A 16,635-nucleotide genomic window follows, 5' to 3' on the forward strand; every position below is an offset into this window, starting at 1 on the left:
TGGGGCAAACCAGGGCTGCTCTTCCAGGGCTGTAGTTACCCAAGGCCATCCTGCCTGGGTGGGAAGAATTATGCTATTTCGGCTAAAAGAACCTGGACTTAATGAAGGGTCAGGACTTAATGGCAGCCCTGACCCACAGCTGCCCACTTTGAACTGCTCTATAGAAACATGCTCTTTGATACAGGAGTGAGTCGGGGTTGGGGATTTAGCTCAGTGGTAGAGCGCATGCCTAGAAAGCGCAAGGCCCTGGGTTCGGTCCCCAGCTCCGAAAAAAAAGAAAAAAGAAAAAAAAAAAAAGTAGTGAGTCTAATGGCCAGCGGTGTCCTAGGAGTGAGTGTCTCCTTTTGTTATGGGTATAGGGCCTAATTGAAGGCAATCTTAGTGAACACATCTTAATAAAAACAAACACTCAGCAAACCTACCCTTCAGTTATCTTCAAGACCAACTCTTTCCTCCCTGCAGTTTCTGCAGAGCATCCTTGAGCACTGCTTTAACTAACTTCTACTTTATTAACTTAGTATTTCCCCAACAAGCTCACTGGATCCCCTATAACCTCAACTTACCATCCAGTTTCTGCTATATCACAAGGTCAATATCCTAAAACCATCCCACTGTGGTCGCCTTCAAAAGTTGCTCTATCATCTGTAGCCCCTCACTTCACAGTCGGAGTCTGTCCCCCCACTTTGAATCTCAGTGGGCTTTTTTGTTTGTTTGTTTTTGTTACTGTTTTGTTTTAATGTATACGGACGTTTTGCTTACATAGATGTCTGTGAACCATATATCTATGCCGTGCTTGAGGAGCCCAGAAGAGGGCATCAGCCATCTATCTGGAACTGGAATTGTGAATGGTTGTTGGCATCAAGTGGATTCAACCCCTGTCCTCTGGGAGTCCAGTCAGTGCTCTCAATGACTGCGCTGTCTCTCCCGCTCCAGCTTACTGTGGTCTTATTTGATGCCAGCAGTGGTTTGCCTAGGTTCCTAGCCTGGGCCTCCCAAGGCTGTCATCATCAACGCTGCCCTGGAGCTCCTCTATCAGCCAGAGGAGAAGCCAGGGATACACTTCTGGGATAGACTCTGTCTCAGGGTTTTCCTGCTGTGAGCAGACGCCAGGACCAGGGCAACACTTATAAGGACAACGTTTAACTGGGGCTGGCTTACAGGCTCAGAGGTTCAGTCCACTATCATCAAGGCAGGAGCCTGGCAGCATCCAGGCAGGCATGGTGCAGGAGGAGCTGAGAGTTCTACATCTTCATCTGAAGGCTGCTAGGGTGAGGGTCTTAAAGCCCACAGCCACAGTGACACACCTACTCCAATGGGACCACACCTTCTAACAGTGCCACTCCCTGGGCTGAGCATATACAAACCATCACACAATACGTCCTCAGCATCCTTGTTGCTCCCACTGAGGCCAGAGACAGACGGTGAACTCACCCCAGATGATCCTACGTTAGACCTCAAGAACCACTCGGTAAAATCATGAGAGCTAAATAACAGGTGCTTGCTGTTCCAAGAAACTCGATTCCAGAGTGGTTGGCTATGCAGCCAAATGAACGAAATTTGATAATACATAAATGTGCATGTTTATTAAGTTAGTAATCGTTGGGTTCAGTAGTGCACACTCAGCACTCAGGCAAAGGCAGGTTTACTAATGCTTGAGGCCAGCCTGGTCTACATAGTGAGTTTCTGGCCACATCAGTCAGTCAGTCCTGTTATTCAGCAAAACAAAACAGCAAAGAATTTCACCAAACATATAACCTGAGAAATGTGTCATTTCATTTACTTGAGACCAGGCCTGATTAGCTCTGCTAGCCCTAGAACACACTCTGTAGACCAGGCCAGGCTGGTCTTGAACTCACAGAGACCTGTCTCCTGAGTGCTGGGATTAAAGGTGTGTGCCATGGTGTCTGGCATTTTCTTTTTAAAGAATTTTTAAACTTAAAAAAATAGTGTGTGTGTGTGTGTGTGTGTGTGTGTGTGTGTGAGAGAGAGAGAGAGAGAGAGAGAGAGAGAGAGAGAGAGAGAGAGAGAGAGAACGAACATGTGGTGTGGTTTAAAGTCATCAGTCTTCTCACTCTTGGTGGCAAGATGGTCTAAGCCATCTCTTTCATCCTGGTTAGGTCTTCAGTTTGCTCTTCAGCACTGTGCTGCCGCAGTCTAGCTGTAAGATTAGTCCCTCCCTCCCCTGAAGGGCTGCAGGGAGGAGAGAAGATACACGTAAAATGCATACAAGTGTCTGGCACACAGAGCAAGCACCCTGATCTGAAAGTGTGAATCTAACCCCCCCAACCCAATCTGATTTTCAGATTAGGGATAATCAACTCATAAAGTTTTTAGAAATATTCCCCCAACCCTTCCAAGTCAGAACACTTTTAAAAATACTTTCATTTCATTTTATGTATGTGACTATTGCCTTTATTTATGTCTGTGCACTGCCTGTGTGCCCGGTGCTCTCGGAGGCAGGAAGATACCCCGGAACTGGAGTTACAAACAGTTGTCAGCTCTATGAGGGTACTGGGAACTGAATCTTAGTCTAGCAACTGCTCTTAACCATAGTTCCAGCTCTCCAGCCCCTGAAACACCAAGCATTTAGGACAGGAACACTCGACCTGTATTGCTAATTCTCCTACAGTAAAAAGAAATCACTGACCAGATTTAGAGGTCTAACTGCCGGTAGTCCTATAAAGAAAGACTAGTCCTGAATAAAATATTCAAAAAGAGCCTTGTAGATCCATGACCTGCAGTGCCAGTTACTGACTTATGTATGTTCAAGACGTCTCTTTTCAGGGCTGAGTTTTCTGAGTGCTTGCTTATCATGCAAGAAGGCCTGGGCTTGACTTGCAGTCCTTGAGCATGATGGTACATGCCTGTTACCCCAGCACTTGGGAAGTAAAGGCAGGAGCTTCAGGAGTTCAAGGTTATCCTTGGCTACCTATCAAGTTTGAGACCACTGGGCTGGGTGAGACCTAATTTGCTGAGATGTGACATGTTGCTCCTTGTCCACTAGGGGGCGACAATACGTTTCTTAATTAGGGCCACGTTCCATGGCAGGCCGTGTGCACCTGCCACGTGAGACATTAATTTTTATTGCTTTAGTTTAGCTGTGAAAGGCAGGCTTTTAAAGCCTGTTCATTTTGCACTTAGAGTTATTAAGAGGCTGCTTTGTTCTCTTTAAGGTATTAAAAGAACTCACAATGTGTATTTCCAAGACTGCCAGCCCTTGAAAATTCTCTTTGAAAAGAGCTTGTGTGCGAACATCCTGATGATTAAACCAAGGTAAAGGGTCTCCTGACGGCTCTTTCTCTTCTGAACACAGCGTCCCCGTGCACTAACAATTCACCCTGGAGTGTTCCTTTCTTTTTGAGATTATTTTTAAGTCAGCACACAAAAATGTCGGGGTTCTGTGTGACATTTCATGCTGTGTACATTGTACTTTGGCCACACTCACTCCGGTACCCTGCCTTACCCCACTTCCTCCTAGAGCTTCCTAGCCATTACACTTCTAAAAAGGCTAACACGTGACTTAGAACAATCACTGACATTGTCAGGAAGAGACTTTAGAAAGGCAGGTGACAAGCCGCTTAAAAGCAGCAGGTTAGTAGCCAGGAGCTCTGAAATACCCCACCCATGCCTGGCTTCACACTTCAGTGCAGCCAAAGAGACTGTGATCCTTCATCACTACAAGCTTCCCTTTGAGCCCCAGGACACACAGCCTGAGGACTTTGGGACATTTTTATGCAAATTGATTTTCTTATTCTATTGTTTTCTAAGTAATGGAGTGAGCCATATTGTCCAGGAAAGGACGTCATTCATTCAGTTGTCCAGGAAAGGACGTTATTCAGTTCTGTTGACCAGGAAAGGATGTCATTCATTCAGTTCTGTTGACCAGAAAGGACGTCATTCATTCAGTTCAGTTGTCCAGGAAAGGACGTCATTCATTCAGTTCAGTTGCAGCATTGACTGTTAATTATCATGAGTCTCGGGGAAAGCACATTCTTGTTTTTTTTTTTTTTTTTTTTTTTTTTTTTTTTTTTTTTTTTTTTTGGAGCTGGGGACTGAACCCAGGGCCTTGTGCTTGCTAGGCAAGCGCTCTACCACTGAGCTAAATCCCCAACCGGGGAAAGCACATTCTATCCCACTGCTTTTCTAAATTACAAAAGCAATCCTTGTTCCCTGCAGCACTCACACTGAAGAATGCAAGGAACCGTGAGCCTCACTCCTCTGCTGTCCTCTGTAGCTCAGTGGCCGGGTAGCAGCCTGGTGACTCTCCCTACAGCACACACCTCCCTACCACCCAGGTTGTGTGCGAATGCACATGCTACTGTGCACGTGCGGAGGTCAGAGGACGACATGCAGGAGTCAGTTCTCTCCTGCACATGGGTCCTGGGTCATCAGGCTTGGCAAGCAAGTGCCTGCACCTGCTGGGCTATGTCTCTGACCCTAGACTTGCCTTTGAGACTTAAGCTATGGGAGCAGCTTGGCATCAGTTCACTTACACCGATCTTATCTGAGTAACTGCTTTTTTCTTTACATTGCGTGTCTGAGCTACACTTTCCTGCTGATGACCTTACAGGGGAACATTTAGGTAGCTTCCCCTTTTTTGGTGTCAGAAACGATATAGTATACAGATTAGTATCTGTTATCTATTCCTGTGGAACAAATTTCCCCCAAATGCCGAGCCTTTGCAAATCAGGCATTTATGGATCTGTTGAAATAGCTGGGTCTCACCCGGATGTTCCTGGATCAAGGTCTCCTGAGTTTGAGGAAGGTGCCACTTGGATTAGAGTGTCACTCGCCATGGGGAGGCACTGCTGAACTCACTGCCTGGCTCTGGAAGCGCAGGAAAATCCATTCCAAACTTGCAGATTGCTATTGGGAATCCTCACAAACGCCAGACAATGAGTGAGCTCCCAAGACAGGGCCTCAGGGCTCAGGGCTCCTCCACTCTCCTGTCGGAACTGCTGCCCCGTAACTCCTGCTGTTTTCCTTGAGTGAGTTTAGGTCCAGCTCACACTCCAGGGAAGGGAGGGACCAAAGACAGGGAAGTGAGGCTCCTTAGGGCCCTGGTACAGGGTGCCCAACAGAGTCGTTAAATGGAGTTAGTGGGTCAAAGGCTGATAAACTTTAAACTCCTGTGTGCTCTGACAGCTGTCACCATCTGAACAGTTTGTCACTTCACACTCTGACTGGTGTAGAGTCCTTCTAAATGGAGGACATAACAAATCTTTACAAATTCTGATAGCCTGATAGGTAAAATTGATACATTTTCATTCTTTTCTTTAAAGGTTTATTTATTTATTCATTTATTATATATAAGCACACTGTCACCGTCTTCAGACACACCAGAAGAAGGCATCGGATCTCATAACAGATGGTTGTGAGCCACCATGTGGTTGCTGGGAACTGAACTCAGGACCTCTGGAAGAGCAGTCAGTGCTCTTAACCGCTGAGCCATCTCTCCAGCTCAGCATTTCCATTGTTAATAGTCTGAAAACTATATATTTATTCATAGTTTATACTTTCTGGATTTTTCAAATAGGCGCTTGAGACAGGGTCTCATACCAGAAATGAGCCCAGAACTTAAAAGTCCTTCTGCTTCTGCTTCCAAGTGTTAGGACTCTAGGTGTGTACCGCCATGCTTGGCGATTTCTTCTCCTTTGAATTACACAGTCGCACTGCCTTTTAAAGTCAGGTTTGTTTGGTGTCATGTTGTCTGGGGTATGTAACAAAGCAGTAGAGCAAACCCTTGCTTGATGTGTAGTGTACAAGTCTCTTCTTTTGTTCTATAAACACAAAAGGAAAAAGTGGCTTGAGTCCCAGCAGGGGGAAAGCTGAGGCAAAAGAAGCATCTGTTCAAGTCCAGCCTGGGCTACAAAGCTCAAGTCCAGCCTGGGCTACAAAGCTCAAGTCCAGCCTGGGCTACAAAGCTGGGCTCAGGCTCAGAACAGATGTATTTAGCATTTGTTTAACACCTCCCGGTTAAACAAGGGAGAGGTCCCCAGATGAGCCTGATGGTTGCTCCTGGCATTCTGGCCTGGATACACTGCTAACTAATGTCTAGCATCAGCCTAACAACTCAGACTGCATAAATCCTAAGATTTTATCCCACCACACCTCAAGTTGGAGAGCACGATAGAACTTGCAGTTCCTATTTGTCCTGTTAAAATGCAACTTTATTTTATTTTAATTTAAAACATGCTATGTTTATATATGGATGCTTTGTCTGTGTGTATGTCTATACACCATGTGCATACCTGCCCTCAGAGGACAGAAGAGGGTATTGATCCCCTGAAACTGGAGTTACAGATGGTTGTGAGCAGAGATGTGGAGGTTAGGACTAGAACTTGGGTCCTCCACGAGATCAGGCTGCTCTTAACTGCTGAGCTGTCTGTCCAGCAGTCAACTAGGAATGCTCAGAGAAGACCTGAGCGTGCACAGAGACCTGAGTGTGCACAGAGAGACCTGAGCGTGCACAGAGAGAGACCTGAGCGTGCACAGAGACCTGAGCGTGCACAGAGACCTGAGCGTGCACAGAGACCTGAGCGTGCACAGAGAGAGACCTGAGCGTGCACAGAGACCCGAGCGTGCACAGAGACCTGAGCGTGCACAGGAAGGTGCTCAGTGTCATGGTCACTAGGGGAGCAGAAGGCCAACCTCAAGCCTGTGGGTGCCACCTTGAGTTCTCCCTGAAGGCATGTGTTATTCAAAAGGGAGCATAATTAAACCAGGCCTCGCAGCTCTCACCTGCAACCCCCTCAGGAGGCTGAGGCAAGAGGATCACCTTGAGTTCCAGACCAGCCTAGACTACAGTGAGGAGACCTTGTCTCAGAAAAAAACAAAAGAAAACAACCCAGGGGATCTATAATAAAAGGGCATCTGGATGTCAGCAGAACCCTGAAGTGACTAATTAGTCTAGGAGAGTAACAGACGTCCAGGCCACAGGCCGAGTGGGAACCTCTGCCTGTCATGTGGATTAGCCACTTTGCAGTTCTTGGGACAAAGCACCATGACCAGAGCAGTTATCAAAGAAGGTTGCACTGGGCATGGGGTACACACCTTAAATCCCAGCACTCAGGAGGCAGAAGCAGGAGGATCTCTGTGAGTTCCAAGCTAGGGTTGTCAACACAATGAGTAAAGTTCCAGGACTCCATAGGTATACCCTGTCTCAAATAAATAAACAAAAATAAAACTTAACTGGGCATACAAATTCAGAGAGTCAGAGTCCACTGTGGCAGCAGGACAGCTGAGATCTCATATATGAGAACTGTAAGTAGGAGGCAGAGAGAACTAAGTGCCTGTGGCACCTGTCTTTTGAAACCTTATAGCCCACCCCCAGTGTCACACCTCCTCCTGCAAGGCCACACCTCCTATCCCTTCCCAAACAGTTCCACCAACTGGGGACCAAGTGTTCAGACACCCAAGACTTATAGGGACCATCTCATTTCAAACCACCACACGGGTTTCTGGCTTAGTTTACCTCAGCTGTATTTGAGCAGCTCCATCTTCTGCTGTCTCCTTTATGGCATGGAACCAGAATGCAGGGACGGCACCCTCCATTCGGCATGGAGGGTGCCGTCCCTGCATTCTGCTCACACTGCAGCCTCTACATGCTTTCCCAAGGTAGTACCAACATCTCACATGCCCAGGTTTCTAAGCTCTCTTAGTTGGCCTGCAAACGAAGGTCCAATTTAAAACATACAGTAAGAAGGTAGACCTTTGTAGGAAGTCTCCTAAATAACCAGCAGGCCTGTTTATTTCCAGATTCAAGACTTGAATTCCAGTAAGGTCTTAGCTGTTGCTCAAATGACATCGATACTTTTCATCACATTTTACAGACTGCTGGCTGAGGCCATTGCTCTTCTAACATCGAATCAAGAGGAAGTCACCTTCTCCGTTACCCCAGAGAATTTCTGCCTCAAGAGCTCGAGTGGGGAATCACTGGGTAAGGCTGATGTCTGCAATGGGATGGGATGGGATGGGATGGGATAGGATGGGATGGGATGGGATGGGATGGGATGGGATGGATGGGATGGATGGGATGGGATGGATGGGATGGGATGGGATGGATGGGATGGGATGGATGGGATGGGATGGATGGGATGGATGGGATGGATGGATGGGATGGGATGGATGGGATGGATGGATGGATGGGATGGGATGGGATGGGATGGATGGATGGATGGATGGGATGGATGGGATGGATGGGATGGGATGGATGGGATGGGATGGATGGATGGATGGATGGGATGGATGGATGGGATGGATGGGATGAGATGGATGGGATGGGACGGGACGGGATGGATGTACTTCCTGGCTCCACACGGAGTGCTGTCGCTAGTGTGGGAGTAGCTGCCATCTGAGAAGCAGCTAGAGAGAGAAAAGTGGAAAACTGATGGGCGGTCTGGGAGATTTACAATTCACAAAGTGTATGGCTTTGAATTTTCAGGTTACTTTAAAGTGAAGAGTGGTTATTAAAATCATATATTTTCATGTCAGGAATAACTTCCTGTTGTTCTCCCTCCTAACTAGCTCAGATTGGCTTGGAACTTGCACTTTTGCCTCAGCTTCCCAAGTAGCTGGGATTGCAGGCTCTTTCGAACATGCCCAGTTTTGGTCAAGGTTTCTAGGCCTGTGTCTCATGGTTTACTGTCCTAAGAGCCAGCAATCTAACTGAGACTACACACCAAGAGAAAGAGTTAGAACCTTACAGTATCTCAGACACTGGGCAACATGTGCACTCCCCAAGTCTAAGTCAGTCCCCCCAAGACCGTGTAGAAGGGAATTCTGGTGATGAGCCTGGACTTGCTCTATGCAGTGCCTGCACTAGGGATCTTCCGTTCCTCACGGCTTTGGGAGAAGTGGAAGGAAAAGCCGTGTGCTTAGCTTGCTGCACTGCAGAACTGTTATGGGCCTCACGCCCATGCCTCTGTGCACGCACACTAGATTCCGCTGCTGAGGCACGTGCTAAGTCAGGAGCTGTGGTATTTAAGGTGAAGGGCTTACACTGGGTCCAGCCATGGTTGTGTGTATATAGTATACATCAGGGGTCACTTGGTCTGTGAGGTAGGTGTAGTTACTGACATGAATAAAGGAAGCAAAAGGAGCCATGTGGCCTGCCTGGGTCATGCTCCATAGGTAGTCACCGTGAGCCTACCGTGTAGATAGGTGAGCTTCAGGAGATGGCTCCTGACCTGTGACTTTGTAATGGCTTCCCTTGCATGGCTGGTAAGGATCTTCCTGAGTGGAGGTGGCTGCTGAGCAGCTCTAAGCCCCGCCCCAGAGGAGCTTTCTAATGAGTGACTGCAGCTACTGTTGCCTGACCACTGTCTGACTTGTTACTGAGGTTCTCTGTTACAACACTAACTGTGGAATGAGCCTTTGCTGAGGGAGCCATAAGGCACCTTCCATACTTGAGACTGCAGTGCATTGCAGCCCTAAGCCATGTTAAAAGGAGACTCCTCGGTGTGAATCTGTTTCTCTCCCCAGAGCCTCTGTGTTATGTATGTGTATTGACCAGTCTTTTCCTTTCTTTGTTTGAGACAGGGCCTGTCTGGCCTAGAACTTTCTGAGTAGACCAGGCTAGCCTTGAACTCACTGAGATCCACCAGCTTCTGCCTCCAAGGGCTGGGGATTAAAGGTTGAGCCACCACATTCAGCCAACCAAAGCAGCTTTGTAAAGAAAAGTTCAAAACACCAACATATATGCAAATTATTATAAAAGAAATGTATTGCTAAGGCAATGTTGTCAGGAACTGACAACAAATGTTAGCGGGGATGTGGAGAAAGAGAAACCTTATTCTCTGCTGGTGGGAGTGCTCACCAGTATGGCCATACAGAGACCAGCTTAATTTATTTTTTTAAAAAAGTTTTGAGAAGTTTTAGATTTTTAGTATTTTAAAACAGCATAGGATATATAGTTCATCAGAAAAGCATAACGTAATTTCACGTGTAAACTGTAAATAGTCCCTTTTAGCACTAGTTAGCTTTAGCTGTGTGTGATGACCCAGGCCTGTAATCTCAGCAACTGGGAGGCCAAGACTAGGGGATTAGGAATGCAAGGCCACCTTTGGCTACATAGCAATTGTGAGGTGAATCTGAGCTACATGAGACCCTGTTGCACTAAAAACTTTAGACAGACAGACAGACAGACAGACACACGCGCGCGCACACATACACACAAATAAATAAGTAAATAAGTGTTGTTGTAAAAATATAAAAAATAAAATGCTGTCTTTTACCCCGCACTAGATCCAGCACCACAGTGCCACAAGACATCTGGTAGATAACTTCATCTCAGTCAGCAAAGCGTCTCACCCACTCTGCTCCATCCCATATCACACTGCCGAAGGCCTCTCTCTGAGCCGGCAGCAATCTCTCTGCCTACCTAGTTCCCAGGGCAGGTCTCCATGCCAGACACACACATCCCAACTCAGCAGTGGCCCAGACCAGCCGCCCCACACTCCACTACACTTAAATCTACACGTGAAGGAACACACAACACAATAACCTTTGACCCAATTGATAAGATATAATTGCCCACCTAAACATACAAAGCCCAATACACATCCATCCCTTAAGAACATTAATAACAATCTGTAAATACACAGAGTGGAATCTGAACGTCAGCTTCCATTTTCTCTCTGCCATGGCTACTCTCTCTGTCCCTCCTTTCTCTTCTTCTTTCCATTCCAGTCTCCTCCTCTTCCTTCAAACTTTTCTCCCACCATCCTTTCTTCTCGTCCAGTGACAGGCCTCCTTCTATCCTGTACCTGCCCTCACCTGTACTTTACAAATTAAATGGGGAGAAGGTTCTGGTGAAGTCACCTGAGTCCTGAGTACTTGACTAGGCAGCCATCCTTAGGGCAGTGGAATTAGCATCAAAATACAGATAACTCCAGGGCAAACCACAACAAATAAGTCATTCCAAAAACAAAGTAACTGGGGCGTCCTTTGTACCCTCCGGACTCTGCAGATGGGGTGGTTGTCACTTGGAGCCTCACCAGCTGTGGTCAGGCAGTGATGACCTAGAAGCCCCAAAGGTCAGAAGGCAGTACGGGGGCATGCTGGCCGCTGAGACAAGTTGGGTACGGGTCGTGGCCTTGCTTAGCCTTTTCCTGCTGACTAGAGCCATCACAGGGCTACCCAGCTCAAGGGGTGGAGTGTCCCTTAAACCCCACCTTCAAGGCTCTCCTCTATGATTAACTCATGGTTACATGCTTGTGCTGAATGCTAGCACATGCCTCATTTTAATCTTCATTTTCCTACATGGAACAGATTTAACCAGCTCTGTGTACAGTGAGATGTCTTTTGGCCCGGAAGAGTTTGACTTCTTTCAGGTTGGACTTGATACCGAGATAACCTTTTGCTTTAAAGAACTGAAGGTAAGCAAATCCCAGTGTCAGAGTCGAAGTCACTTTCCTGAGTGCTTTTAAAGCAGTGATCTCCACCTTCTGCTCCTCTCCCTGCAGGGGATCCTCACCTTCTCAGAAGTGATGCACGCACCCATTGCCATCTACTTTGACTTTCCTGGAAAGTATGTCCCTGAGAACTCTGGGTTGGTCTCTTCCCTTTTGTTCCCATAACTAAACCCTTTGGAGGTTGGTGAAGTTAATGTTATACTCCAGGACCTTTTCAACTTTATTAGCAACATTTATCAAACTGAAAGTTTGAAAGATGCCATAGCATGGTGCTTTAGAATTGGTCATTTGGGGATAGAGACATGGCTCGGTGGTTAAGAGCACTGACTGCTCTTCCAGAGGTCCTGAGTTCAATTCCCAGCAACCACATGGTGGCTCACAACCCTCTGTAATGGGATCTGGTGCCCTTTTCTGGTGAAGACAGCTACAGCATACTCATAAAATAAATCTTAAAAAAAAAAAAGAAAAAAGAATTGGTCATTTGGCCAAACGTGACAGCACATGTCTGCAGTCCTGGCACAGGGGGTCGAGGCAGCAGGATCAGAAGTTCAAAGCTTTGGCCACACAGTGTTTGAGGTGAGCAAGTGCTACTAGACCTTGTCTCAAAAAACACAAAAGCAGTCGCGTGCCCCAGGCAGTGGTGCTGCACACCTTTTTTTTTCTTTTTTTCTTTTTTCTTTTTTCTTTTTTTCGGAGCTGGGGACCGAACCCAGGGCCTTGCGCTTGCTAGGCAAGCGCTCTACCACTGAGCTAAATCCCCAACCCCGGTGCTGCACACCTTTAATCCCAGTCCTCGGGAGCCAGAGGCAGGCGGATCTGAGTTCTCAGCCAGCCTGCTCTGTAGGGCGAGTTTCAGGACAGCTAAGATGGCACAGAGAAAAGTTGTTTTGAAAAGAAATAATAATAATAGTAGTAATAACAACGATAAATAATTTGGTACTTTGACTAAGAAAGATAATTCTTCTGCAATGGAAACATTTGACTGGCTCCTGACACAATCGTCTAATCAGGGATTGTCTAGTTATGCCTGGCCTAAGCATGGAAACTCTGTGTGTGTGAACTTTTAATGTGCTTTAGAACTACAACTGAATCAGATGGGCTTCCTGTGGTTGCTAAGGGCTTCCCAGCTCTTAGGACTGTCAACCTGAGGAATTGCTGAAGGAGCACCTGCTGACGCTGTTTCTTTGTTGCTAAGTTGGTGGTACTTGCTGATGTGTTCCTAGCACGGGACAGAAATGAGCATGGTTTGTGCTGATTGTCCTCCTAGACCAGTTGTTCTGAGTGTGGAAGACATGCTCTTGGAGGCGAGCTTTATCCTGGCCACCTTATTGGACTATCCAAGTAGAACATCTTCACCACAGTCACTGCGCCTTTCCCAGGCACGAAGGTGAGGCCGGAGGCTTTCTAGTCTTTTTCCTTAACACTGGGGGATGGCACGGGCTGCCATCCATCCATGAGGTCAAAGGACAGCCCCAGGTATTAGTTGTTGCCTTCTGCCTTGCTTGACAGACGGTATCCTGCCCTTCACAGTTGCACATGGCTAGTTAGTCTGTGAACTGGGAATTCTCCTGTCTCTGAACACTGAGATCATCGATGCGCATTACTGAATCCAGCTTTAAATAGATGCACGTTCAGGTCCTCATGTGTGTATTGTGAGTGCTTTCCCCTCTGTGTTGAAGCAACTGAATGAGATACTAGATCAGTGCTACCACAACTGGCTTACAGTTATCTTCTTAAAGATCAGGGTCATGTTGTACACTGCTCTCTCCATGACGTACATATTGCAGGCATGTTCTAGTGTCATGATTTATGACTTGAAAACATGCATTCTCATGACCTCATAACACTTGATCCATAGGCCAGCACATGGGTCAGTGGGTAAAGACACTGCCGCTAAGCTTGATACCTGGGACTCACATGATGGAAGGAAAAAAATCCACTCTTGAAAGTTGTCCTCTGATGTCCACACACAATATGTCTGAGCCTACTATGGCACACATGCAGTCAGGATCACAGGGTCAAATTCAGGTCACAGGGTTGGCAGCAAGTGCCGTCCCCTACTGAGCCCTCTTGTGGGTCCACAGCTGGACTTGTTTCATGAGATCCTATCTTAGTTACTTTTCTATTGCTGTGTAAAACAACATGGCTAAGACAACTCATAACAGAAAGTTTAATTGGGCTTATGGTTCCAGAGGGTCAGAGTCCATGATGGCGGAGCAAAGGCACAGCAGCAGGAGCAGCTGAGAGCTCACATGCTGGTCCACAGACAGGAACAAAGAGCATACTGGGGATGTGGGAGGCTTCTGAAGTCTCCAAGTCCATCACTTTGACACACTCAGAAGGTGTTGACACAGGGCCACACCTTCTGATCCTTCCCAGACAGTTCCACCACCTGAGGACCAGGCACTCAAACACATGAGCCTATGGGCTGTTGTCATTCAAACCAGCAGTGATCCTGTGGACATAATCCATGTCTGATGGGTGCTGGGCTGCTGAGCCCAAGTCTGTCTGGGCGTTTCCAGATGACAGTGTGCATTCATTCATCTTAACTCTCGGCAAGTACTTCTGTTCACCAACTTCTCAGTCCACAGCTCTCATCGCCGTCACACCGCTCTCTGAGTTACAGGAAAGGTATTTCCCAGTAAAGAGCTCTATCTAATCCCTCTTAATACCCCAGGTCAGACCCCACACTGTCCGGTGCTCAGGAGGGTAAAAGCCGAGTCAGCCAGACCCCAGAGAGCATCTCTCGAGCAGCGCCCAAAAGGCTGTTTCCCAAGGATCCTCCTGACAGCAGCTCTGCAGCAGAGACCAGGAGAGCCAGCGCCAGCCAGGATGACATCTCCGAGGTGCCTGAGAGTGTTGTCAGTGATATGGAGGAAGGGCAAAGTCCCTCACCCCTCAGAAAGGTAGGAGAGCTGTGCTGAGGTTGGCCAGGGCAGCCCAGCTTGTAAGCATCTACCTTGCTGTAGGCCTGGCCAGGCCACTGTGTTTCACGATGCCTACTTTCTTCAAGTATATTACATCCTATGAGCAAATTCATCCCTGCCCCTTTGCTTCCTCCGCCGTCCTCTTCCTCCCCCTCCTCCCTGCTCCCTCCTGCTGGCCTCCTTTCTTCCACCCTCTGCCTTCACGCTTGTCTACATGTGTGTCATATGTATTGTTATGTGTCGATGTATGATCCACGAGTGAGTGAAAACATGCCACACTTAGTTTACCAAGAAGGCCTCCATTTATACTCAGTCTAGCAAATGACAGCATTCAGTTTTCTTAATGATTAGATAGAATTCCCTTTTTAATAATTTGTTAGTTGTAAGCATCGGTGTTTTGTTTGCATGTATGTCTGTGGGAGTGTCAGGTCTTGGAGTTACAGGCAGTCGTGAGCATGTGGTTGCTGGGAACTGGACCCAGATCCTCCAGAAGGGCATTCAGTGCTCTTAACCACTGAGCCACCCCTCCCAGTCCCCCAAATAAGATCCCATTTCACAGATACACATAGGTTCTTTGTCCACTTACCTGTTGATGGACGGATAGTGCGGCTACGGCAAGAGTGCTATGACAGTGGATGTGCAGGCCTCTCGGGTTTGGTAAAAGTCCTGTAGCTGTACAGTCACAAGTATCCTGAAGCGATACAGCAGGGCACTGATAGGGTGAGAGACATTTCTAGGGCTTGTTTTTTTGGAGAGTCTCACGTAGCCCAGGTTGTAACCAAGGATGGGCTTAAATTCATGATACTTTTGTCTCTCCCTCCCAAGTGCTGGGATTACAGGCATGTGCCACCACACCTGGCTGTTTTTGTGTTCAGACAGCATCTCTTGTAGTCCACACTGGCCTTGAACTATGCAGCCAAAGATGACCTTGAAGTCCTGATCCTCCTCACTTGCCTCCCAAGTGCTAATCGCAAGTGTGCTAGCATATATTCATGTTTCTGTGAAGCTTGGTGCTGATCGCCATGGGGCCTGGATTACTTCACGTTCCTACCAGCAGTGTACAGTGGTTCCTATTTCTCACCACCATTGCTGGCGTTTGTTGTGTTTTCTTTTTGTTTTAGGGGTGTGTGTGTGTGTGTGTGTGTGTGTGTGTGTGTGTGTGTGTGTCTGCGCATGCGTGGTGTGCCTGAGTGTATGTGCACCAAACATGTGCGGTGTCCACCGAGGCCTGGGTCAGGGGTAACAGTTCTGGGAACTGAATCTGTGTCCTCTGCAGGAGTGACAAGTGCTCTTAACCACTGAGCCCTCTCTACAGCCCCTGACATTTCTTCTGTCTTTGTTTTCATATTTGTGTGTGTGTGTGTGTGTGTGTGTGTGTGTGTGAGAGAGAGAGAGAGAGAGAGAGAGAGAGAGAGAGAGAGAGAGAGAGAGCATGTTTGCTATGAAAAGGTTTCCCATTCACACAATGCCAGCAGTCAGCTCTTACCTGAACTGCTGGAGTCCCTTCTACAAAGCCCTTGGCTGTTCCTGTAATTGAAGTGTTTATCTGTATTCTCTTCCAATTTCGGCTTCTGTTGATATTAAAGTCTTAAAGTTTGTGTGTGTGCACATGCCACAGCATAGAGTAGTGGTCTGGGAACAAGTTCTGAAATCAGTTCTCGCCTCCCACTCTGTGGGTCCGAGATTGAATCTGGGTCATCAGCTTGACACAAGTGAGCTTACCAATTATAAAAAAATGGTATTGTGTACGTATGGCATCATATGTGTTGTGTGATATACACACCTGTGCTTGTGCTTGCACATGTGGGCACATGGAGGCTCCAGGTCAATTCTGGGTGGCTTTTTTTTTTTAATTTAAAATATATTTGTGGGGTTGGGGATTTAGCTCAGTGGTAGAGCGCTTGCCTAGCAAGCGGAAGGCCCTGGGTTCGGTCCCCAGCTCCGAAAAAAAGAAAAAAGAAAAAAAAAAAGAAAAGAAAAGAAGTGATAAAATATATTTGTGGGGCGGAAGAGATGGCTAAGTGGTTACATAAGCTTGATGCTCTTGTGAAGAACCAGAGTTCGCTTCCAAGCACTCAAGTTGGGCAGCTCACAATCGCCTGAAACTCCAACTCCAGGGGATGCTACACCATCTTCTGGCCCCTGCACAAATGAGAACATTTATCTGCACATTTGTACACACACACACACCCATATCTTTAGAAAAAAAGAAATCAGGAACTTTGGAGTTAATTTGTGTGTGTGCAGGCCCATGCTGAGGCCTGGGATCCAGGCTTGGCCTGCTAAGCCGTTTC

General features: G+C 47.2%; 1 protein-coding gene and 1 long non-coding RNA gene across 15 annotated transcripts in view; one reads left to right on the forward strand and one right to left on the reverse strand.

Moving 5' to 3' along the window:
• The window catches only part of Rad9b (RAD9 checkpoint clamp component B), a 31,034-nt gene that overhangs the window by 8,430 nt on the left and 5,969 nt on the right, over positions 1 to 16,635 (forward strand). For 9 of the 14 annotated variants that reach the window (XM_063271561.1, XM_039089633.2, XM_017598412.3 and 6 more), the window contains 6 exons: positions 3,174 to 3,273; positions 7,833 to 7,939; positions 11,272 to 11,378; positions 11,466 to 11,530; positions 12,682 to 12,801; positions 14,092 to 14,320. In XM_063271561.1, the coding sequence (XP_063127631.1) occupies positions 3,174 to 3,273; positions 7,833 to 7,939; positions 11,272 to 11,378; positions 11,466 to 11,530; positions 12,682 to 12,801; positions 14,092 to 14,320 (728 nt within the window). Of the gene's footprint in view, positions 1 to 3,173; positions 3,284 to 7,832; positions 7,940 to 11,271; positions 11,379 to 11,465; positions 11,531 to 12,681; positions 12,802 to 14,091; positions 14,321 to 16,635 lie in introns of those variants that run through there. The other 5 variants (XM_063271562.1, XM_008769241.3, XM_039089637.2 and 2 more) reach the window with 4 other exon arrangements.
• LOC134481297 (uncharacterized) lies at positions 124 to 7,532 on the reverse strand. The gene is made up of 3 exons (XR_010056777.1): positions 7,475 to 7,532; positions 7,054 to 7,157; positions 124 to 5,780 (listed from the first exon to the last, which is right to left on the reverse strand). It is a non-coding gene; the product is annotated as an uncharacterized LOC134481297 (long non-coding RNA).

The sequence above is a fragment of the Rattus norvegicus genome, chromosome 12 (genome assembly GCF_036323735.1).
Source record: "Rattus norvegicus strain BN/NHsdMcwi chromosome 12, GRCr8, whole genome shotgun sequence".
In the NCBI taxonomy this organism is placed as follows: domain Eukaryota; kingdom Metazoa; phylum Chordata; class Mammalia; order Rodentia; family Muridae; genus Rattus; species Rattus norvegicus.